General features: G+C 39.6%; 2 protein-coding genes across 3 annotated transcripts in view; one reads left to right on the forward strand and one right to left on the reverse strand.

Moving 5' to 3' along the window:
* FBXL13 (F-box and leucine rich repeat protein 13) overlaps positions 1–24133 on the reverse strand; it is a 200828-nt gene that overhangs the window by 83309 nt on the left and 93386 nt on the right. The window contains exons 10-13 of one of the 2 annotated variants that reach the window (XM_072759902.1): positions 18510–18562; positions 14523–14623; positions 10233–10313; positions 5855–5984 (exon numbers count right to left, since the gene is read on the reverse strand). In XM_072759902.1, the coding sequence (XP_072616003.1) occupies positions 5855–5984; positions 10233–10313; positions 14523–14623; positions 18510–18562 (365 nt within the window). The remainder of the gene's footprint in view (positions 1–5854; positions 5985–10232; positions 10314–14522; positions 14624–18509; positions 18563–24133) is intronic. The other variant, XM_072759903.1, reaches the window with a different exon arrangement.
* The window catches only part of LRRC17 (leucine rich repeat containing 17), a 29609-nt gene continuing 11184 nt past the window's right edge, over positions 5709–24133 (forward strand). Inside the window, exons 1-2 of the mRNA XM_026006090.2 lie at positions 5709–5914; positions 20983–21781. Coding sequence (XP_025861875.2) covers positions 21070–21781 — 712 coding nt within the window. The 5' untranslated portion in view covers positions 5709–5914; positions 20983–21069. The remainder of the gene's footprint in view (positions 5915–20982; positions 21782–24133) is intronic.

Here is a 24133-nt window from a genome sequence, read left to right on the forward strand (position 1 = left end):
TGTGAGGTTTTTTTTTTTTTTTAAAAAAAGATCTTATTCATTTATTCATGAGAAACACAGAGAGAGAGAGAAAGAGAGAGAGAGAGAGAGAGAGAGGCAGAGACACAGGCAGAGGGAGAAGCAGGCTCCATGCCAGGAGCCCGATGTGGGACTTGATCCCGGGACTCCAGGATCACACCCTGGGCCAAAGGCAGGCACTAAACCGCTGGGCCACCCAGGGATCCCCGAGAGTTTTAAATTACAAAAATTTCATTAGGATTGACACAGCCAATTTAGGAAACCAACAGAATTAACACAAACCAAGCTTACACATGCTTCATGACCCAGACATTCAGCTCCTATGTGTACACCCAACACAAGTGTCTTATATGTACACAAATGATAAAAGGACAACACATTAGTCTAGACTTACACTCTCCAAGCCTTGCAACCTCAGGAAAACAGAATTTATTTTTCCCAATGTTGAATATCTAGAAGGAGTCTAAATGGTTCTGGTAGGGTCATCCTCGTCTCCTGGAAAAATCACAGCCACTGCAGATGCAATTAAGGATTGTCTAGACCTGGGTCAAATGACTCAGTACCCATAGAAAAATCCTAATGGTTACTAAACATTTACTGTGTGAAGCCACATTCTATTTTTTAAAAGGATTTTATTTATTCATGAGAGACACAGAGAGAGGCAGAGACACAGGCAGAGAGAGAAGCAGACTCCCTGCAGGGAGCCTAGAGTGGGACTCGACCCTGGGACTGTGGGATCACGCCCTGAGCCGAAGGCAGATGCTTAACCACTGAGCCACCCAGGCATCCCTGAAGCACTGTTCCAAGCACGTTATATGTGTCAATCATTTCATTTACACAACACACGTATGAGGCACTTATATGTGTCTATCTCAGAGATACAGAACCTGGAGTATACAGAAAGCTTAGGAAACCTGCCCCAGTCTCATAAGTAGTAAATGGCAAACTCAGGATTAAAATGCAAGTGCCCCAGAACCCATGCTCCCAAATACTATCATGTACTGCTCTCGAGGCAGAGCCACAAGAGAAAGGAGAGAAATGGTTCCTGAAGCAGAGTATGAGGTGCAAAGGAAAAACTACCAACATTTCATAAAATAGTTCATTAGTATAACTTATTTAACTAGATGTTAAAAAAAAAAAAACAACTAGATGTTAATCCAGATATTCAATAAGCATCTGATAAATGTCTACCATGAGTAAGAGCATCACACATCATTCTTCAGAGCACAGAATAAGATGGACCCATTCACTGTCACCAAATGTCTCCCTGACCGTAGATCACAAAGGACCACTTTCTTTAAATAATAAAACTACTTTGTCTGCAAAAAGTCTTCCCAAATTCTGCTTAAGTATAGTTTTTCAAAAATTGTTTTATGGCATAAGCTTAGATTTTATAACTTTGAGCAAATAGTAAATATAGAAGCAGATATATTAAATGTGTTCAACGTATTCAATCAGAATTTTTTGTTAGGTGAATGTAGATTGTTTTTTTCTTTCTTCTTCTGAAAATAGTATAATGAAAATGTGGCACTCTGGATATGAAAGAAACTTTTTAATTAATTTGAAAAATATTTTAATAATGGCAGCCTGTTGGGAAAAATGCTGCTATCTAACAAGTATTTATTAAGTGCCTGGGTATGGTTTAACCTTACAAATAATCAGAGAAATATAAATTAAAACATAAAATATCATGTTCAATGTCAAATTGGCTAATGTTTTTTTACATATTATTCTTATGAAGATACCAGACATTACTTTACATTTATGGTAAGTTCTATTGACAACCTTTGTGGAGCATGGATGGCCTTAAAAGGAACTATATCCTCTGACCATTTCACTTCTCAAAATTCATACCAAAAAATTGCCTAGACATATGGAAATATATGGTTATGAGAATTTTCCTCACAGGTTATTGATGATAGAAGAAAATGGTAGGCTACTAATGAATGGTTAAACACATGTTGGTATTTTGATACGATGGAATACTACATAGCTATTAAAGGTAAGTTATAGAAAATATTTAACAGGGAGATGTTAACTTTATGGAATAATAAAAGATATGTGTACGATATAATCCACTTCAGTTTTAAAGAAGTATAGCTGTACATAGAAGAAAAGATCAGAAAGCCTTATCCTGAAACGTTAATAGTGTTTGTTATTTCTGGGTGGTGAATTTCAGATAATTTAAATTTTTTTGCTTCTTGTGCTTTTGTGCTTCATGTGTAAAAAGAGAAAAAAAGCAAAGGTTTAAAAAGTGAAAAAAGAAAGCTCAAAGTGATAAGTGTATGATTAGAGGTTTGCAGTGTGTAGTGAATGAAGAGCTCACTAGAGTGTGGCTCTATCCTGATTCAAGGCCAAGCAGGCAGAGGCTTTTTTGAGAAGGAACTGAACAGAAGGATCACTTCAACCACATTAAAGATGATGACATGCAAGTGCATGTGCAAGTGCTGGTCTTCATTAGGAAATCAGTCCTGTCACTGAACGCACCTACACTGTTTATCCAATCCCCCCAAAATGCAGAGTATTTCTAAAACATGTGTAATTGATTTTCACTTTTCTTTGCAGTTCTCCACCATGTATTTTTTTTTCTGACAAGTATCGTTAAAATACTTTCCCAGTATTGTATAAATAACATCTTTCCTTTTTTGGGGAGCAGCCACAACCACATTAAAGTTTAACCCTTGACACTGAGGGGGCACTTGATGGGATGAGCACTGGGTGTTATGCTATATGTTGGCAAATCGAACTCCAATAAAAAAATATATACAGAAAAAAAAAGTTTAGCCCTCTACATACTTCACGTATGTTAATCCAGAGCTCCTGGGAGACAGGATGCTGTTTTACTCATCATCGTGTGCACAGTATGCAGCAGGCACTTGGTTAACACCAGCGGAAAGCAGGTAGGTGTGAGCTTCTATTCTCAAGTCCTCTTGTTTTATTAGGACCTTTCTTCTTGGGCAGATGTATTACACATGACTTCATAGTGCAAAATCCCAAACTTACAAAAAGAAAATAGATTTTCGTTTCCAAGCGGAAAACCTGAGAAATGTGTGGATCATCAGTTTTCCTTCTTTGAAACCATTTTTGTACCGTCGTATCAATACAAGTAGGCCTGGAAGAGTGACACTGTCCTCACACCCAGAGCTGGGGAAGTGAACAGAGCCTCCTCATAGAATTTCACAAATCCCTCTGAAGCAGTAACATCCAAGCTTCATCCATTCTTCCTGCATCTAGGGCAGCAGTCATTTTAGAGATATCTGGGGTTCATAACGAGCTCATTTCTTACTCCCCAGTGGGCCTAAAGGGGCCCGGTTTCAAATGGCACAATTTCCAGTGACTGAAACAGTGTCTGACACCTGGGGTTACATCTCGGTTGAATTATGAAATACACAGATGGGAGTAGAAGATGGATGAACGAAAGAAACTTAACTCTATTTGCATAGTGATGTGAAATCCTAACTTCACGGTGGTTTGAGATTTACAGATTAAGGGACAATCAGGAAAAGAAATCTACTCTTTATACATTCAGACCAAACTTAAATACCCGCTGAGGACAGGCAGGGGAGGCAGTGGCATGAGAGGCCTATGGGCATGTGCGGACCCTACTGAGTAGAGGCGAGGCCAGCATTCCATTTCAAGGAGGTAAGGGCAACTCGGTGCTGACCCTTTGTAGCCATATGGCAATGCAGGCCCAATTTCGCTGGTTTTGCCAGTTTTTTAAGAGAAACTTAAAGTCTAGATTTCTTTATGAAAACTCCAAAATTTTAAATGTTGGCTCAAAATTTAAAAATAGATCAACACTTGTCTGTGTGTTTTGTGTGTTTATCTGGCCAGAGGCACATTGATTTGCATCCTCTCGTTTTGACTTTACTGTGTCTGAGAATATTTATCCCTAGGACATTTGTATGTGTGTTTGTGTGTCTGTGTATGAGTTGTATGTTGTTGCTACCTTGTGAAAATCATTACCTTGTGGGAACTGAGAAGAACAAGGAGGTAAGCTACACTGCGGCGAGGGTTTTTAAGCCCTGGGTGAGCTGGTGGAAAAATCTTGGAGGATGCATCTTTAGAGAGATGTGTCATGCACATTGAGTTATCCCTGAACTTGCAAATATTTTTCTCTGTGATTAGGCCCTTTGTGTTTGCTAAACGACACCCAGAGTGAGAGTAAGCATCTACCCTCCCAAAGAAACTGGGAGATACCAGTACTATTTCCCCTAATGCTTACGTATCAAAGGATGGCTCCCGGGCCCTTGAGGAAGACATTCCTGGGTCGTAAAACCTGCAAGAAGCTTTTAATGAGGTTTCTATCTATCTCAAAGAGAGCAAAGAAAGAATGTACAGTTGCAAGTTTTCTAAAATAAATGCTCGGGGCGCCTGAGTGGCTCAGTCTGTTAAGCATCTGCCTTGGGCTCAGGTCATGATCTGAGGGTCCTGGGCTCTGTCTCTCTCTCCCTCTCAAATAAACAAATAAAATCTTTAAAACAAATATGCCCTAAGAAAAGGGCGGTCAGGGGCTAGAGTCAGGAAAAGCCTGTCTCAAGTTCAGTTAAGCTGAAGAGAATGTTAAGTCCATGTCGGTCATGGAGTGATAGTAGATGTTGATGGTTAGCAAGCTACACATCAGAAGATCAGAAATAAATGTAAATTCTAGATGTTCCACCCCTAGCTAGAAGCCCTCCTAGCCTTTCCCCTGCCTCCTCCAAACCACCCAGTGCCTAGGGAAGCATGGAATGCCAGTGCTGTGAGTAGCTAAGCTCTACCCACTTAAGAACTTGGAGAAGGAACTGGTACTAGGCTGGCATTCGCTCCAGAGCACTGCCTGTCTACATCTGTACCAGCAGGTGCTCCTAACTAGCACCAGCACTAAGGGCCTTCACTGGGTGTGCAACCTGGGGAGCCAGGGTCTCTTCATTTCTAAAATGGGTGTAATAAATACACACTATATAGCACTTGTATGAGGAGTGATACTGATGTGTGTAAAGCACTCAACATGGTGCCCGCCGTATAGTGACAGCTCAGTAAATGAGAACTCTCAGTGTCGCAGCCAGTTCTCAGCTGTGCTATTACATTATTTTCATTGAAGGACGAACATACTATGATACTAATATTAACAAAATACACAGAGAGGTAGAATAAAAGAAGTTAAAAGGGCCACGACTTAAATCTGCCCAAATAGAGCAGAAGAAACTACCAGTGAGGTAGTAACTCATCCCAAAGTGCCATGGCCTACCCTGCACAGCTCCACCCTATTTTCTACCCAATTTTCCTTCACCTTGTTCCCCCAGACTTCAATTTATTTCCCCATGTAGATCTCCAATCTCCACGTTACTTAGCCCAAGGATATAATACATTTTTAAAAATTACAATCTTTGTTGTATTTCCTTGGCTACATTGAGCCCTTCCAGGATTTTACCCAGTGCTATTTATTTTTGGAAAGCCCATGTGGGTGCTAATTGACTTTTCAGGAAGTGCTTTGCAAATTCTCCCCTCCCCAAAAGGCTTTTCCTTTGTTTGTATCTTGGTAGCAATTCTAAAGTTTTCAACATTTGGACTCTGGTATTATAATTGTGCTCAAAGTATCTACACAGAAGTGGTCTGTTTCATCATCCAATGAGCGCGGCCCGTGTGTGGATGTGACACTCCAGTGGAAGGAAGCCAGGAGCCTATAGTAGCGATCCTGGGGAAAATTTAAGCAGCTGTGGCTGTGTAATTCAAAACCTCTGAAAAGTGTGCTGCAGTCCGTGCACAGCATTAGTATAACATGAGGGCTGGATGTAGCCCGGCCCCCGGAGGACTTCCTCGCCTGCTGCAGGAAAGAGAAGGCTGAGAGACAAACCTGGGTGCAGCCGGAAAGGTCCAAATAGATGAGCTTGTGGCATCCATTCCCTAAATTCAGGTACCGTAAACCTTTGTCTGTGAACTTTCTGCAGTAAGCCAAACTAAGATTCTGTAGGTTTGGGAAGTACCTGAAAAGACAGAGGCGAGAGAAGAGAGGAAGGAAAGGGACTCTGCTTGAATCGTTTTCCACATCTTTCTTAAGCCACTTATGACAAAGAGAAGTAAAACTATAAATTAATCTTTTCTCCTTGCAGATATTCAGCAGTTGAGCCTAATTGTTAATTCTCCTACAGTTAGGTGAAGGAGCTTGGAGTGGCATATCAGATAATGCATAATGCTACTTTAAATGAAAATACAGATTTGCCTAGATTTTTTATAAGGCTAATTGGGGGAGAGCTCTGGGGGTGGGGGATGTTTGTGCATTTATATGGTGTGGATGTTAGTTAGTGTTTGAAACCAAAATTACAGAGTTTGCAGTATTGTTGCATTTATATTTTCTTTTTGGAGCACCAAAACAATGTGCAAAATGTCTAGATGGACAAACCCTTTGTAAACATTTAAATGGCAATTAACTGTTGCATGACAGTGAGGATTTGGGGCAGAAAGGAGGCAAAGTTAAACATAACAAGCTCCTAAAACGGACATGGTAAGCAAATGGTTGTTAAAAAAAAAAACATTTGAATATGCATGATTTTGTAAGTGTTTCATTATCTCGGTTAAAGAAAGACTAATTGATACAAAGAGCTTAAAAATGGGTTAAAACGAACAATCTGCAAATGAGTTGAGCAACACATGAAGGGAATAAAACCGACATCAGAGACTATTAATCTCACTGGAGTTCAAACAGATTAAATATGGCATTACCACCATGACCAAAATGATTGCTTCCAGAGAAAAAGGAGGGTAATTAAGATGAGCCTGTACTACCGTGCAGGGACTTACGTTTGAGGAGATTCTGTGGACAATTTTCCAAGCCTTCCTAAGCCTGGCATTTTTTAAAAGTGCAAGAACTCCCACTATTGCTCGCTCTTGTAATGGAATTAACAACATACTCTTGGTTTGTGATCTGCAACAGTTTAACAGCAAATTGGAAAGCAAAAAGAACAAAATGTGGGAAGATGATGCCTCTCTATCCCTCAAAAGCCCACAAATGACAAGTAAAATTTACTTTCACATAAATGGGAAATAAGATACACAAGCATTGACAGTTAATCAGATTTATTCCTAAAATTTGAAAACACATCTATATGATATGTAATGATTCCCATTCCATAGTGACTTATTTGATGCAGAACACACATTCCCCTCTAGCACTGTCCATGAAACTCAACAGAACAAAGGGGGACGCCATCTGGGTTCCCCAGTGGCTGTGGGCAGGGCCATGGAGCAGAAAGCAGCACTAACATCCCAAGGACACGTCCCCTCTCCTGGGGCCCCTGAGTTAGCCAAGAGCTATGCTAAAGTTCTGGAACGCTTTATCTTCCTCTCCCTGGAGTGTACCCTTGTGATTCAACTGAGTAAAGTACAGTTTTCTTGGGGGTGTGTGGGAGGTTGTCATTGCTAACAAACCTTTAGCTCTCTAATTTGGAGAAAGGAATAGTAAGGCTGACAGTACGACACAATGGAAAATACACAAGGATTTGGAATCTGACCAAACTGGATTCAGATTTCAGCCCTGACACTTACTGCAACTTCCCTAACCTCTCAGAGATTATTTCTGCATCTGTTAAGTGGAGATTATAATATTTTGTCTCTCTCTTTTTTTTTTTTTTTAACCCTGACCAGCTTTCTTGAATCCCGGTTTTCTCGTCTGTAACACGGATGTAATTCTATCTGCTTTCCTTTTATTTATTTTTTTTTAATTTTTTTTTATTTATTTATGATAGTCACAGAGAGAGAGAGAGAGAGGCAGAGACATAGGCAGAGGGAGAAGCAGGCTCCATGCACCGGGAGCCTGATGTGGGATTCGATCCCGGGTCTCCAGGATCGCGCCCTGGGCCAAAGGCAAGCGCCAAACCACTGCGCCACCCAGGGATCCCTGCTTTCCTTTTAGAGGTATGACAATTACATAAGAACATAGATGGAACAGTATTATATTAAGGATGACTTTTGATGATTCAACTCAGCAGGTAGAGCTTTAAAATCTATATTATTGCTACAATTACTTCAAATAATAGAATATTAATTATTCTTAAGAAGTTCATTCTATCTTCTTTCATGTAATGGAATGAATACTCATCTGACAACAGTGGTGCATACAACTGATTCCAAGAGTTTGGAGGACCTCACGTTACATCTACATCCTAATTTTGGTCAAGGTTTAATGCCCTATTTAATCTGTTTTAACTTCAGTGAGACTGGTAGCCTCCAAAATACTTTTTATTCCCCTCACGTGTTGCCCACTCATTTGCAGACTGTTCTTAACCTATTTTTAACCTCTATATTGATTAGCCTATCTTTAATTAAAATAATGTAGGTATTACTTACAAAATTATGCATATTCAAATATATTCAAATCTAGTCCAAGCCTACTGTTTGATTTTTTTGAGTCCTAACACTCAATACTAAAAGTCCTTTTACTCAAAATACTAAAAATAGGAATTGAATGAGGAGTTCGTAACTTTTTTGTGTGTAACAGACACCTCTGGATCTATGAACCCTTGGTTAGCATCATGTTTTTAATGTGTAAAATAAAACACTTAAAATTATAAAAGCAGCTATTTATATTGAAAGATATCACTATCAAAATTTTTTATAGCCAAATGAGTGGAATAATAAATTATGTGCTTCTTTATCAGCGTATTAAATAACAAGCTCTAGTGGTAGGGTTAATAACTACCCATGATTTTGAAGTATTGATGAGTGTCAGTGATACTTTGAGATCCTTGTATCAACTATAATAAAACATTTGAGATTTATATGGTAAAAAAAGTCCCAGGAACCGCTAATGCTACTCTGAGTTTTTAACCTACAGTTCAGTTAAAGCTTGGTGAAAATAGAGATGATTTTCCCCCCACCAAATTCAGGGAACCTGGTCTCCTTGGGGGATCCACTGACCCCAGGTTAAGAACCTCAGGTTTGGCAAAAGAAGTTGTTCACCGGACTAAATGGCTCCCAGATTGAAAGTCCCTAGATGGCTGTCTTCAAAGTGGAACCTCCTGGGAGCCATCCGTTTGAAAACCAAGCACAGGAGGAACCCTGAGTGACCCTATAGGCCTTTCTAGGGATTTACAGGGCTACAGACTTAAAGCTCTTGGGGATGGGAAAATAATTAGTTGACAGTGAAATCACTTGGCAAATTTTATGCAATACTGCAACTTTTTATTCTGAATTTTGGCAAAGAAGTAAATCCCTTACGTGAGTAAGATCTGGTTCATCATTTTCTCAAGCCAGAGACAACTTGGTGTTTCTAATTCCACTTTGAGGCAGTGCTTGAAGGCTGTGTTTATCTTTTCCTAATTACTTGATAAACTAAGTATTTCTAATGGGGGGAGGGGCTCCCTTGGTGATTTATTTTTCTACTGCTACCATAAACTTTAAGAGGTCACAATTCTTATAGAAACAACAGAAATCACTTTTTCTCTTTTCTTTCGGCTTTTTTTCCATTAAAGAATTGAAACCTTCTGTGTTAGATCACCAATACCTGAGGGAATTACTATTGGAAGGAACACAGAATTATGTATTTAAACAAAAATCTCTCTGAAAAATCACCAAGACAAGGCCTCGTCTGTAAAAAGAAAGGATTTGCAGGCAGTTTCTTTTGAGTGTTGAGTTCTTTAGTTTCACAAGGCAGTTTTGCATAATAGAATTTCTGCAGAAATCCAAATGCAGTGTTTCAATCTTATTCATAGGGTAGATCTTGAGGATGTCCAGTCAAGGCAATAGCTTACTGTGTCTGCCTCACTCTGATGGTTACTGATAAGACTATGAATAAGTCTCCAAGCCATTTGAAGGGTCAGTATGAAAAATAATGGAACACCGTGTCACCATAACACATGAAGCTCCATTAAGGAGCAAAGATCATAATAGTTTTATTCACTCCTGTATGCCCAGAATGTCTCACACACAGTAACTGATCAATACATGGTGAATAAGTTGTTGCTATTAGGATTCAGGAAAAGGAGAAATCATTGTGGAATTCTGGTAAGATAGTATGACTTGAGATGTAAAGGCAATGGTGTAGCAGAGAGGAGGAGAAAAGCATTCCAGCTGTAGAAAATGAGAAGCATGCAGCAATCTGATGACCAGAGTTAAGGGCCTCCCTTGGGAATTCTGGGCAGGTAGGATTGATCAGATAATGTTGGGGATGGCAAGGGAAGAGTCTAGACCTTAAGCATGTCATCAAAGACAAGACTGTTGTTCAAGATGATACTTACCGCATGAGGCAAAATAGATTGAAGAGAGACCAAGAGTAAACCGTCAGGACGCTATGGCAAAAGAAGTGCTGAGAGTGCCACCTAGGTTGTAGAATGAATGGAAAGGGTTTGATTCAGGAAATATTTAGAAGTAAAAATGTCCTGGAATGGGTATGAGCTAGGAGCAGCCCTCATTTTCAACTTTAGAAAACTCAGTAAGTCCCCAAGGAAGTGAGGGAAAATGTTCAAATAAGATGCTGGCAAATCAATGTTTTCACGATGGGCAAACAAATTATATTTTTCTTCTGGTAAGTGATTTCTTTGGAAAAAAATGCTAAAGGCACTGGAGAGAGAATGACAACAGCACAAACAACATTTCTCCAGTTATTTATAGTATAAAGAACACTTTTGCATACCCAAGCATATTTGAAACAATGGAAAACAGAGCAAAAATAGAGAACCATTATGAAATGTATTTTTATCATAGATAAGAAAGTCAGTGAATATTTTTTCATATGACAAAAATCATTAATACCCAGTGCATTTACCCTGGATGTTCTCTCAATTCCAAGAACTAGAGTTAAAATTAAAACAAAATTCTCATTTTGGGTCCTGTTTTTCTAACTGTTGCCCACAAATGGTACAGCTTCATTTGTACAATAAATGGCCCTAAAAAACTAAAAAAAATTGCATGGTTGTACTATTATTTTAAATTTCCTAGGAGAAAAGATTATCTCAAAGTACAATATCCCAAATCATCTACTTTGTAAGTTCAGATTTTCACATATGGATTTAATGGATTTTGTAATGTATTCTCTCTCTCTCCACACACAAAAACATGTATGTTCTCTCTCTCTTTGTGTTTCTATATATACATATACACATACATTCATACATGCACATATACTCATACACATATATATCTCAATATGGAATGCCTAAAGAAAAGTACTGATTAATATTCTATATTGGAGGACTAGAGAGCCTTCTAGAATTCCTGAGAGGGTCAGGGCCCTCCACAGTGGTGTCACTGGAGCTGGCTTGCACCAGCCCCTGAGAGCCAACTCCCAACTCCACATACAATGACATCATGTTGGTATATTAAAATTGATCATGGTGGTAGTATTTTACATCACAGAAATCAGTAAATCCTACAAATCAGAACATATCCTTAACCCCTACATAAACTAGTTATTAAACAATTACTGGAATACAGGTATCCTTGGAACACACTTTGAGAACTACTGATATAATGTAGTATGCTGAGAAAATGTATACAGAGAAAAAATGGCAAGAGCGATGCTGGCACCTTTGAAAGACAGGAATAAAAATTCAACCTACAAATAAAAGAGAATTCTTAAGATAGCACCTGAACAAATGGAATAGAAGCATTAAAAAGAAAAATACCTTCCTTGGCTGATAAAGGGTTTCAGTTTTATTTTTTTTTTTTTATTTTTTTTTTTTTTAGGGTTTCAGTTTTAATGTTCAAAACATTTACATGTTCCAGGAAAGTTAATTAAAATGATACAATTAGGGATCCCCGGGTGGCGCAGTGGTTTGGCGCCTGCCTTTGGCCTAGGGCATGATCCTGGAGACCCAGGATCGAATCCCACATCAGGCTCCCGGTGCATGGAGCCTGCTTCTCCCTCTGCCTATGTCTCTGCCTCTCTCTCTCTCTCTCTGTGACTATCATAAATAAATAAAAATTTAAAAAAAAAAAGTAAAATGATACAATTAAACTTGGAAAATGTTTTTAATTCCTTTGTAAAAAAGGAAATTCCTGTAAGCATAGTGGCAGAAAAAAAACGTTACCAACAAAGGAAAAAAAAAATCAAGCTTTACCCTTCTCTTTAACCTGAGATATCAAAGATTAAGGGGCAATATTTGTAGGATTTTAAGAAGAAAGTAAAGGACATGATTCAAGAACTACATACCAAGAGGAGTTGTTGTTCACCCTCCAAGACAAAAGAAAGTAATTTTCAGAAAACAAGGGCCTAAAATCTAACACTTGTTTATCTTTTGAATAAAAGTTTTTAAAACTATATTTACAGTCACCATTGGAAAAAATCAGATTTAAAGAATAAGGAAATTGTGGAACAAATGGACCATCAATGAATGACGAAACTAGAGTCAGTACTACATAATCATAAGCATCATCACAAATATGAAAATATGAAATCGTTGTTCCATCATGATTTTGATAACTGGAGAAACACATAGTAAAAGCATATTTTAAAAAACCATACAAATAGCCACTGATTGGAATACAGAACAGCATATGCACATACCTCTGAATACCTTAAGACTATAAAAGTCAACAGCATAGTTTATGTAGCAAAAGGTGGAAACAAGGACTACAGCAACAGAAAAATCAAAAAGATGATAAAAATAAGACCATAACACTCCACTTGGAAGGAAATACTAATCTTCTAAACTATGCTCTTAAAAAGGCAGAATGACTCAAAAAAAAAAAAAAGGCAGAATGAAACATTTTAAAATACAAGTTAGCTATATGCTTCATATAAAAGGCAAATCTAAAATACACCAACATAAAGATTAGAAATACAGGGGTACAGGAGGCAGATGGGTGGCTCAGTTGGTTAAGCGTCCAACTCTTGATTTCAGCTCAGGTCATGATCTCAGGGTCATGGGATCGAGCTCCACCCCAACCCCCTGGCATCATGATGTGAGTTGAAGGCAGATGCTTAACTGACTGAGCCACACAAGCACCCCAAACACGATGAACTTTTAAATTTAATCTGCTTTATTATTTTTCTCCATCATTTGCTCAAGTCTAAACAATCAACAAAAAAATAAGTCAAGCCCTAATTTGTATTGTCTGCTACTTCCCAGGGTGTAGAATACTTCTGACTGGTGGCTGATTCCAAGCTACCAATAAGAGGTTACTGAACACGGAGTTGGGAAGAGATGCACAGTAGCAAACTATTATGTAGTATTTTCACAGACAGATTCAATGCACATACATAACCTCCAGAACACAGGTGAGAGTAATGTGTAGACAATATTAGAAAGTGATGAGTTTTGAGCATTTACTGCCTATATAAGAATCTTAGATATATAAGGAGGTATCACACATCACTTGAGAAAAGGTTTATTCAATAAATGATGCTGGAGTAATTGATTATTTATTTAACAACTCTGAAAGTGTAAAACATATCCTTAGCTCATGGACTGCCCTAAGTCAGGCTTTGGACCACACGAGTCATAGTTTGATGAACCCTGTTAGATCTTTGCTTCATTTATCTACCAAAATAAATTCTAGATTGATTATAGATTTAAGTAAAAACAAATCATACAAGAAAAAAAAATAAGTGCCATCAAACACCTGGAAGGTGTTTAAAAATTTTTATGTTTAAAAGTATCAGAAACTTTAAAGGAAGTTTTGATAGATTTGACTACAAGTGGAAATTCAATTAATGGGATAAACAGAAAATATGTTACCACTTTTTTTAGGCTGGCACATTTTCAGAAAACCAATTAGAGACAGAAGATAAGGAGAACTGCCACATAGAATTTTCTCTAGCTTTTCCAAATGCTTTGCTGTCATTTTTCAAAGGATCCCAGAAAGTTAGAATCTCAAAAATGGTTCATTTTTTCACAATAGTTTGTAAAATGTTTTTAATCTCTCCTAACATGATTATCCACTCTTCCTGATTCATATTTCCTTGGTGAAAATAAGTGGTAGTTGAATGACATAAATATAAATACTCTGTCAACTTTTGGTGATGTCTTGTATTCTTCTGTCCCTTCTCCCTCAAAGAAGCACTGGCTGAGGAAAAGCAACATTTGTGTTCAGGATTGTCAACAGTCCATAAATCAAAAAACAATCAGTATCAGGTTTCCTGGAGGTGGTGGAGATCCAGAGCACGACGGGTTAACCAGAGCATGGCCACAGGGAATGTGGGACTGCAGTGCTCAGGGTCCAAGGAGGGAAGACACTGGGGTTCCATTGTCAAGGATCCAGACATGGGACTAGAATTTAAGAGCCAGGCTCCCCTGCCCAGGAAGGAGGACCAGAAAGAGACAGGCAGTAGCCTAATTCAAGCTACTGGGCACTTGGCTCCAAGAGTGACACAAAAACGCTGACCAAGGAGAGGACCAGTTATTTAACCCAGGTCTACCCAGGAGGGAGAGAATAGGCACTAGCTTGGGGACTTGACAGCAGCGGTCCTGTTACCACGGTGGTGGGGTGTTGGCAAGAGGAACGCTGCCTTTGGGGAATGCTAGAGCAAGCCAGAGCCTAGAGGAGCATAAGTGTTTTCAGGGCAATACAGATAACACAAGAATTACCTTGGCAGGAGTCGCATCGTCCTATTGGTGATAGTCGTGTTGGACAGATTGAGGTACAGGACTCCAGCACAGCCCTCAGAGATGTATCTCATTGATTCATCCTGCATAGAAACAGAGGGAAGAATCTTATCAAAGTCTAACAGGCTTTGTTATTTCCCTATTATCTCTCTCCCTGCTCCCAAAAAGTATATGCAAGCCTTGGTCTCTTCATATTCTTTGTTATTAATTGTAAATCAAACTAAACAGAAGGTGATGGTTTTGTTTGAAGCTTCATTACTCTCTCCCCTTCCTTTTCTTTGGAGATAAAGTCCCATTCCATCACAATGTCACTTCGTTCAAATTTGAACCCTTGCAAGTTCACCTCTGACAGAAAATTTGAGCCCAAGTTTCGAAGTGTCAAACACTCCTGGCTCCTCAGATGCATAAAAGTGATTAAAACCTAATCCATTTTTAAAGATTTTATTTATTTATTTATTTATTTATTTATTTATTTATTTATTTGAGAGACAGAGACAGGTGAGGGGAGAGGCAGAGGGGGAGGGAGAAGCCGACTCCACACTGATCAGGGAACCTGATGTGGGTCTCTATCCCAGGACCATGACCTGAGCCAAAGGCAGATGCTTAAACAACCGAGCCACCCAGGCACCCCAAAACCTGATCTATTTTTAAACTTGCTAAAATCATTCTGAAGACAGGAATAGTAAATGCTCTCAACTGGACTTCATTAAAAGTGATTCAATATTTACACATATATATTTATAGAAATGGGGGGGAATGGGTGTAATGAAGTTTCTGTGGTCCTATTAGTTAGTATATTACAACAGCTAAACAGATTCTCAACAAATTTACTTGAGATGGTCTGAAGTAAGATATAGGCTACACACATGTTGAGCCTGAATTTCAGTGTTGAGGGTGTTGTGGGTGAGACTTTCAAAGATTCAAGCAACCCTTCCCCAGGGAGTTGAAACTGAGGTACAAGAGAACAGTGACTGTGACAGGAGACAGGGAAACAACAGTCATTTCAAGCCTGAGCCCTAAATTGACATTTATAAGACCAGATAAATTGCAAGCTTTGATTGTGGTGGAGCTGCTTCTCATCTGGGTAACTATTTATAAGACGTTCCAGTATGAGTAAGTAGCAGCAGGTTTTTATTTATTTAATGATAGCTGATGAGTCTCCCCAGGAACACCAATGAGGTCAGCTAGTTTTAAATATTTGTAGCACATCCGTCCTGGAAAGAATAGGCCATTGCAGGAAGAGGCAAATTGTCACTTGGCGAGGGGATATGGTTTAGGAAAGAATTGTGCGTGTTCAATATGGCTCCCTCCAACACCACTAAGGATGGCAAAGGTTTATTTTCAGCAGGATCATCAATGTTTAACATTCTATTCCTATTTCCCGAAGCCAAGGATATTACAATAACAAAATCCTGCAGTTGCAAAAGCGGTAGTTCTGCTATAGGAAAGGTTCTGGGTGCTGACACCACATGAGTGCACATACAGGGCTTCAACAAACACTGGATTCTTGCCACTGCCTTCAAGCTGCCGGCAATTTTTCTAGATACTCCACCACTAAAATGCAAGATTTAGGTATATGTGGATAGATTTTTTAAAAGTATACAGTACAATTTTCCCAGAAGGAATGGGGAGAAGAATCATAATGAGTGGCATTGCAGTTTAATATAAACAAAATCTGTCTTCAAAAATGTTCATGGTGCCAATCAAATATCAAAGTGATTGTGCACCTATTGAAAGACTGGCAAAAATGCAAATGAGATGGGCAAAGAGAGGATAGAAAGCTGGTTTATCTACCCTTAGGGAGCTAGCCACAGAGAAGGTGAAAATGTGGGGCCAGGAAGAGGAAGTGTGTTTTATGCACCATAGAGGAATCTGATTTTTCCTTTAAGATAAGGAAGCAAACCATTCACTGCATTTTCCTGTCTGGAGGAGCTTGGAATCCAAGAAACATCAGATGAATCCTATTCTCAGCATTTAAAAAAAACTCAGGGTTCAATCCCCAAATGCTTGAGCTCATAAATGCAAAAACTGTTTGCATGTCTTCACTGCAAAACGGTTGAATTTGTCCACAATGCACCAAATCTTTCTGAATGTAATATATTCATAAGGCAAGCTTCTTAGAAAATAATATATTCATAAGGCCAGCTTTTTGAATGAACGTTTCTCAACTCCTTAAATGTAAGCCTGTCTCCCAGTCTATGCTTCAAAGAGAAAGACAATAGTAAAATGTAGCTGGATAAAATTATCAGCCCTGTATAGTATTAGACTCCAAAATTGGAAAAGACTTTGATGTTCACAAATTCAGTGCAGATGGCATTGTTTTGACTTCCCTATTAGGAAGCCAAATTTAAAGACTATGATCTTTTATTCAGGGGCAGAACTGAAGCCCCTTGAGGGCAGGAACTAAAACTTGATTCACTTTAAATTGCCTCTAACACTTGTATTTTATAGCATATAAATTCCCTATATATCTTTATACATAAAGATAAACATATCTTTAATGTAGTAGGTACTAAAAATACCCACAGAATTCAACAGAAGCTTGAAAGAACTATAATGATGATGCTGGGAGGTGTGTGTGTGCCATGCTGGAGTTTGAAGAGCGTGACACAGTCAGACTCTTCTGTTTTCACCCTACTTCTCTTACTGTTCTCTCTTACGATTCTTCTTTATCTCTTCTCCTCTGCCTACTTCTAAAAGTCAGCAATCTGCAAGGTCCAATCCTAAATTCTCTTTACATACGTTCTTTCTCTCTCTAGGTTGATCATATTCACTTCTGTAATGTTAATTAAGAATACAGACACATCAACCCAAGATGGAATCTCAAGTTCTAGGCCATGTGATTCATTACCTACTCAGTATCTCCACACAATTTCATTCATTAAACAAATATTACAGAGTATTTACTATGTGCCAAGGTCTGTGCAATGTGTTATGACTACCACAGATAATAAGACACATCTCCTGCCCTTTGGGCATCTTGGGCGAATGGAGGAGGCATAAATGGTGTGATTAGGACTAATTATTATAGGAACCCAGAGGGGCAGCAACAAACCCAGCCCTGGGTGTCAGAACTGTCTTGATAAAGGAGGTAGTACCTAAAGTAAGCCTTAAAGCCTGACAAAGAAGAAAGCAACACCTGAGGACAAAGCAAAAAGGGATTCCATGCGAGGAACTCAGTCTGAGCAAAAAGCAAGGAGTAGCTTGGCTCATGCAGCAAAGAAAGTGTTGACTGTGTGGTTGCTGAAACTTACTTAATGTGTGTGCAGGAATTGAAGCAAGAGGAGGGTGGAAAAGGAGGCAGAGGCAAAACCAGAGGGTCTCCAAGATACTGTAACGTTAAAGAGCTTTGACTTTATTGAATAGTGTAGATGACAAATGTGTGTATAAATGACAGAAAATGGGAGTGAAATGATCAGATCTGCCTTTTAGAAAGTACATGTGCTATATGTTCGCAAATTGAATTTAAATTTTAAAAAATCAGAAAAAAGAAAAGAAAAGAAAATGTATGTGCTCACAGGGTGGAAGATAGATTGGAAGTAAAAGAAAAGCCTGGAGACAGAGAGCAGGAAGGAGCTGCCCAGGGTTACATTTCCACCTTTATTGGCACACAATTGATAGCCATAAAGACCATTAAAATGAGCCTGTTGTTTCTACTGGGACCCTGTTTTTTTCTGTCTCACAAACATATGGCCTTAAATGTAAATATAGTTCATTTTTGTGTAATTCTTGAATAGTTTCCATCTTCTAGGGACTCCAACCTTGGGCATATAGCTACAGGATTAATAATAGCATTATACAAACGGGATAAAATTTCTTGCCAATGTTTAACATACTTTGCTTTTTTACACATTTGATCCTAAATGAGCTCACAGGCATGTATTCTGGCAAAATCTCTGTGTATTGGCACTCCAATATAGCAAGTCTGAATCTATATAAATAACAGTAAAATAAGTTTCATATACTCACTGTGAGTGTTGGGCAGTCAGAGACATTCAGCTCTTGCAGATTTCTACAGAGGCCTAAATCAAACAGGTTAAACATCACTAAACAACATAGTGCAAATGTTTAAACTTAAAATTTTTCTTCCTACATTCAATGCAATGTATTCATTAGAAAATAAACAAAAACCTTGGCAAGTAACTTGTTCTAAGTATATGCTTCTTTTCCCAGAAAACCGATTTCTTTTGGCTTTAAAATTAAAATTTATACACATGTTTATTATCATTTAAGGATTACAGAAGAAAGGGGGGAAAAAAGGAAAACACTACTTTGGGGAAAATAGTATATATTTAGAGCTTTCAGCTGGGAGGAAAACCAACCTGCTTTTTTTGTGGCATGACTTTTTGTTCATTTTTTCATTTTTGTCTTCTTTTATCATTTTATTATAAAAATTTCAAACAGAAAAGTTGAAAGACTTGAAGAATTGTACAATGAATATACCTAGATTTTATTTATATTCCACTGTATTTGCTTTTATCACATATTCACCTAATAACATCTGCCCTTCGATCCATTTTATTTTGTGTGCATTTTAAAGTAAGTTACAGGCATCAGCAAACGTCCCCTCATACGTCAGCATGCATATTATAAATAATTCAGCATGCATTATAATTAACAAAATATTTATGATTTGTTTAAATTCGATTCACAATTTACAGTGAATTACAGACAGGGAAGCGGAGCATCAGAAAGGCCAAGTGGCTGATTAACTCTGGGACCAGAGGCAACTGCCCAACTTATGGTCTTGCACCTAAAGATGACACATGTATGCAAAGAGCTAGAGAGCCAAGTGTTATATAGTCAGCACCCTGGGTCTAGACTGATAGGAAGTGAAACTCCAAATCAGAGACAGAAAAGAAGTATCTAGGGGAGAGGACACAAAACAGTAAAGGGGAGGAATGCTTGAGGCAAAGGGAGGGAAGTCATTCTCGGTGGGGGAGACCCCCATCAAGCAGGAACACTCCCGGCAAGGGGGTGATCCTGGCATTCACACTGCTACCATGAACAGAAAACACATCTGCTGCTCATAACCACTTAGCTCCACAATAATAACAACAGAAATGTTATTAATTATAAATTAAGTTTGAGCATTTCTTTCTTTGCCAAGAATTAGGACTGTGTCCCAAGTAATAAATGCAAACCAAAAATCACTTTCAGAATTTAAAAATGAAAACAATTCTTTGCAATGTGCAGATCTTAGAAGTCATCAGTAATACTTAGGAAGGAAGAAAAGAGAGTCTCAAAACAATGTCGTAACAAAATTGATGATATTACTTTTATAGAATAAAAGTCAGTAATTCATGCATCCAACAAATGTTTACCAAGAGCCCTCTACGTGCCAGAGATTCTACAGATGCTAGAAATACAGCAGTGAACAAAACAGACAAAAATCCCTGCCCTTGGGGAGTTCACATCCTAGTTGGGGGAGACTGACAGCAAACAAAAGAAGTAACATATCTACTTTGACGGATGGTGATAAGTAGCATGGAGCAAAATAAAACAAAAAAAGGGGGTAGAGAGTGGCTAGCAAGTGGGAAGAGATGCACTTTAAACAGAGTGGTCAGAGAAGGCTTTGCTAAGGTGACACCCAAGCCAACATGTGCAAGATTTGACAAGGCCGGTGCAGTATACTTCCAGCATTTCTGTATCTCACATTGAATATGGTTGGTTAATGAGGAGATAGTACAGGGAAAAAAAAAAAAAAAGCTTGGGAGGACCTAGCTATTGCACACCTACTTCTTTTTTTTTTTTTTTTTTTTTTTTTTTGCACACCTCAAGATTGTAAGAAGACTCCCCTTAACTTCTTGAATCCACTGTTTCACTCTTCCTACTGCTAAGCCCTAACACAGCCAGGTGCTTCCCCTAGACTCGCCCTGGGCAGAGTCTCAGGCGCCTGAGCCTGTCTCCTCCTGGCAGCAGTGCTTCCTGCGAGGCATCCATGCCCCACTTCACAGATGCAGGAGAGGGCGTTCGGTAAGTAGCTGAGGTCACACAGTGAAGCCAGCAGGAGAGGCTTCCATCCAACCCAGGGCCCCAAGGTGCAGCCACCAAAGCAGGCGGGCGGGAGGGGGCACCGTTCAGGCTGGGCCTTTATTCATTGCAATGTCTTTGCTTTGAAAAAAAAAAAAGAAAAAAAATATATAATATATAAATATATTTATTTATTTATAAATGTATAAATATATTTATATTTTATATATAAATAAATATATATATATATTTTATGTATATATACTCATTGAGGTGATCATCTCACAACATATGCAAAAGTCGAATCATCATGTCATACCCACGTCATCAGGTCACATGCCGTCATGCATCATGACGTCAGCCGTCCATCACACCACCGTACAGTACGAATGTAAGGGAAGCGCATGTGTTTGTGAGACTGCTCAGGGTGGGGCACCCCAGGCTCACAGTGTTTTCTCGCACGGCCTAGGGACTGCGGTGCGCGTGCGCGGGGTCTCGGAGCGCCCAGGAAGCCGTCGGTCCGTCCGTGCAGGCCCGGGGCCAGCTGGATGTCAGGATGCGCGCGCTCGCCCTGGTGATGCTGCTCGGCCTCTGCGAGGCGGCGGAGCTCCGCAAGGCCAGCCCGGGGGGCGCCCGGAGGGGCTCGGGGCCCCCCTGCGAGGCCTACACGTACCTCCACGAGAAGTACTTGGACTGTCAGGAGAGGAAACTGGTTTACGTGCTGCCCGACTGGCCCCCGGATCTGCTGCACATGCTGCTGGCCAGGAACAAGATCCGCATATTGAAGGACAAGATGTTTTCCAGGTTTAAGAGGCTGAAAACCCTGGATCTGCAGCAGAACGAGATCTCCAAGATTGAGAGCGAGGCCTTCTTTGGTTTAAATAAACTGACCACCCTGCTGCTGCAGCACAACCGCCTCCAAGTCCTGACGGAGGAGGTGTTCCTTCACACGCCTCTCCTGGGCTACCTGCGCCTCTACGACAACCCCTGGCACTGCAGTTGTGAGATGGAGACCCTAATTTCAATGTTGCAGATCCCAAGAAACCGGAACTTGGGGAACTACGCCAAGTGCGAAAGCCCACATGAGCTAAAAAACAAAAAACTGAGGCAGATAAAACCTGAACAGTTGTGCGATGAAGAGGAGAGGGAACAATTAGACCCGAAACCCCAAGTGTCCGGGAGGCCCCCAGTCATCAAGCCCGAGGTGGACTCTTCTCTTTGCTACAATTACGTGTTTCCCATACAAACACTGGACTGCAAACGGAAAGGTCTGTAAGTTTCTTAGTTTTTCATTTTCATGGGCGATTTAAAAAAAAAAATGACCTCTGAATCTTACACCCCAATGTGCCTGGGGTTTCTGGTGCAACTTACCCCAGAAATCTTTCCCCGGGGACCATGGAATTTACTCCAAGCTTTTCCAGGGTTCAGACTCCAAGTGATTGGTGATTGCGGGCCAGTAGAGTTGCTTAGGAAAGGCAGCCCCCTTGGGTCCTACTCTGAATTTGCTAATCAACAGCTGTGGCTGTCAAGAATCTCCTTTTCTTATATCACAGCGTAATAGAATTTAGGTAAACAAGGGGTATAAAAACAGGTCCAAATGCTCTCTGCATAATGTGACTGAAAGCAAAAACATGGCATGCATCCGTGGGGAAATTACCTCAAGGAGGATCATGTGTAAATGGAGACAGGTGACAGGACCACGAGAGAGAGGCAAGGTGGGATGTAGTGACCACCAGTGTCTGTACTTCTAAGAATTGGTGTCAGGGTTTTAATACATGCTTGCTAACATCTTGTATCTTCCCTGTTCCCAAATTAAAACCAAAAAATATTGAAAGAACTAAACTGAAAGTATTTAATCCAAGAATTATGAACTCTTTCCAGAATACTTCTTCCTGAAAAATCATTGCTGGGTTTTATGTCCCACACAGTCTTGCTCCGATACTGTGCAGGGTCTCCATATACAGGGTTAATTTATGAAATAAGAAAATGGGAACTTTCAGTAATGGTCTTGATGGGTTAGTGAAGACGTTTTCAAAGTGTGGTCTGGGACCTGCTAATCCACCCTGGACAACTGTCCTGTGGGACAGTGTCTGCTGCATTTCTGCATGGATTGATGACTTATACGTAATATTCAATTAAAGCTAGATGTCATTGGATTAGGGTCACATCAGAGCAAGGTGCTATTTCTTCCACTTATCTTAGGAGGTTTTGCTTTGTTTCATTTCTTTAAGAACAGAAAGAGAAGGTTAAGAGCAACCCAGAGACTTTGGCTCCTTTTGGGGGAACCATAGGCAGGAATTAGTTGAGCCCGAAGCAGCAGGCAACCTGAACCAGGAGAAAATGTGTTCATTTATCAGCAAAGAAGTGCCCAAGCCTTGCCCCCTCTCCCAGACTCCAGAGGCGGGACCTGGTTAGAGCACATCACAGCCATGTGACATGGAAAGGTAAACAGCAAAGCTAAGATTTGAACCTTGGACTGCCTAATCTTGCCGTCCTCCTTAATCTGATCATGTTTAACCAAAAAAATGCCTCAACAGTAGAAGCATCAAAGAATTCCAGATAAGTCAGCTTATGCCATTTCTCCGCAGCCAGATTGGGTAGAATTTCCCTGACACTGTTGCACTGAGTACTTAGTGCCCCATGCTGAAGAGCATGTTGTATTAGGAGGGCATTTGGGATGCTTAGATTAGAAGCTTAAATTATATATTCAAGAAACTAATACAAAGCTACTAGCCCTAGACTTGATTTAGAAAAATTACATGAAAAAAAAAAAAAGAAAAATTACATGAATACAACAGAGGCTCTCTCCTCAAGCTAAAGTTAATTTGCACTTGCTACGTCAGGTGATAAGGAGGAAATACTTACAGTTAGGTTCATTGATTAAGAAAAATGCCATTAAGGGCAGCCTGGGTGGCTCAGTGGTTTAGTGCTGCCTTCAGCCCAGGGCCTGATCCTGGAGACCCGGGATTGAGCCCCACGTCAGGCTCCCTGCATGGAGACAGGTGCTCCCTCCATGCAGGGAGCCTGCTTCTCCCTCTGCCTCTCTCTCTTTCTCTCTCTGTCTCTCATTAATAAATAAATAAAATCTTTAAAAAATGCCATTAACACAAAATTGAAGACCTACAGCTAAATTACACTGTAATTTAAGAATAGATAACATGGAGGCACTTGGGTGGCTCAGTCGGTTAGGCATTGCCTCTCGATCTCAGGGTTGTGAGCTCAAGCCTGGGCTCCACCCTGGATGTGGAGGCTACTTTAAAAAAAATAATGTGAAGGGAAATATCTTCCTTTTATGGCTTTATTGCTCTTTCATTGCCATTTCCCTTCTTTATTGCTCTTTTATTGCCATTTCCCTACACAATGAGGCTATTTCTGCCTTTTCTTATTTTCCATGATATTTTTGCCTCATTTTCTTTTGGCAAACATCAGCTTATAAAAACAGATACATTTAAATTTTTTTCTTTCCTCAACTTATTGTTGTCTAAATGCAACTTCCAGATATGTCCCATAAATTAGGGGGGCAGATAATGTCCCTTGTTTTAAAATATACATTTATATACTGGAAATAATATAAAGCTTCATGGCATACGCACTTTATAATAACACTGGCTCATCCATGA

This window comes from Vulpes vulpes, chromosome 5 (genome assembly GCF_048418805.1).
Source record: "Vulpes vulpes isolate BD-2025 chromosome 5, VulVul3, whole genome shotgun sequence".
Classification (NCBI taxonomy): domain Eukaryota; kingdom Metazoa; phylum Chordata; class Mammalia; order Carnivora; family Canidae; genus Vulpes; species Vulpes vulpes.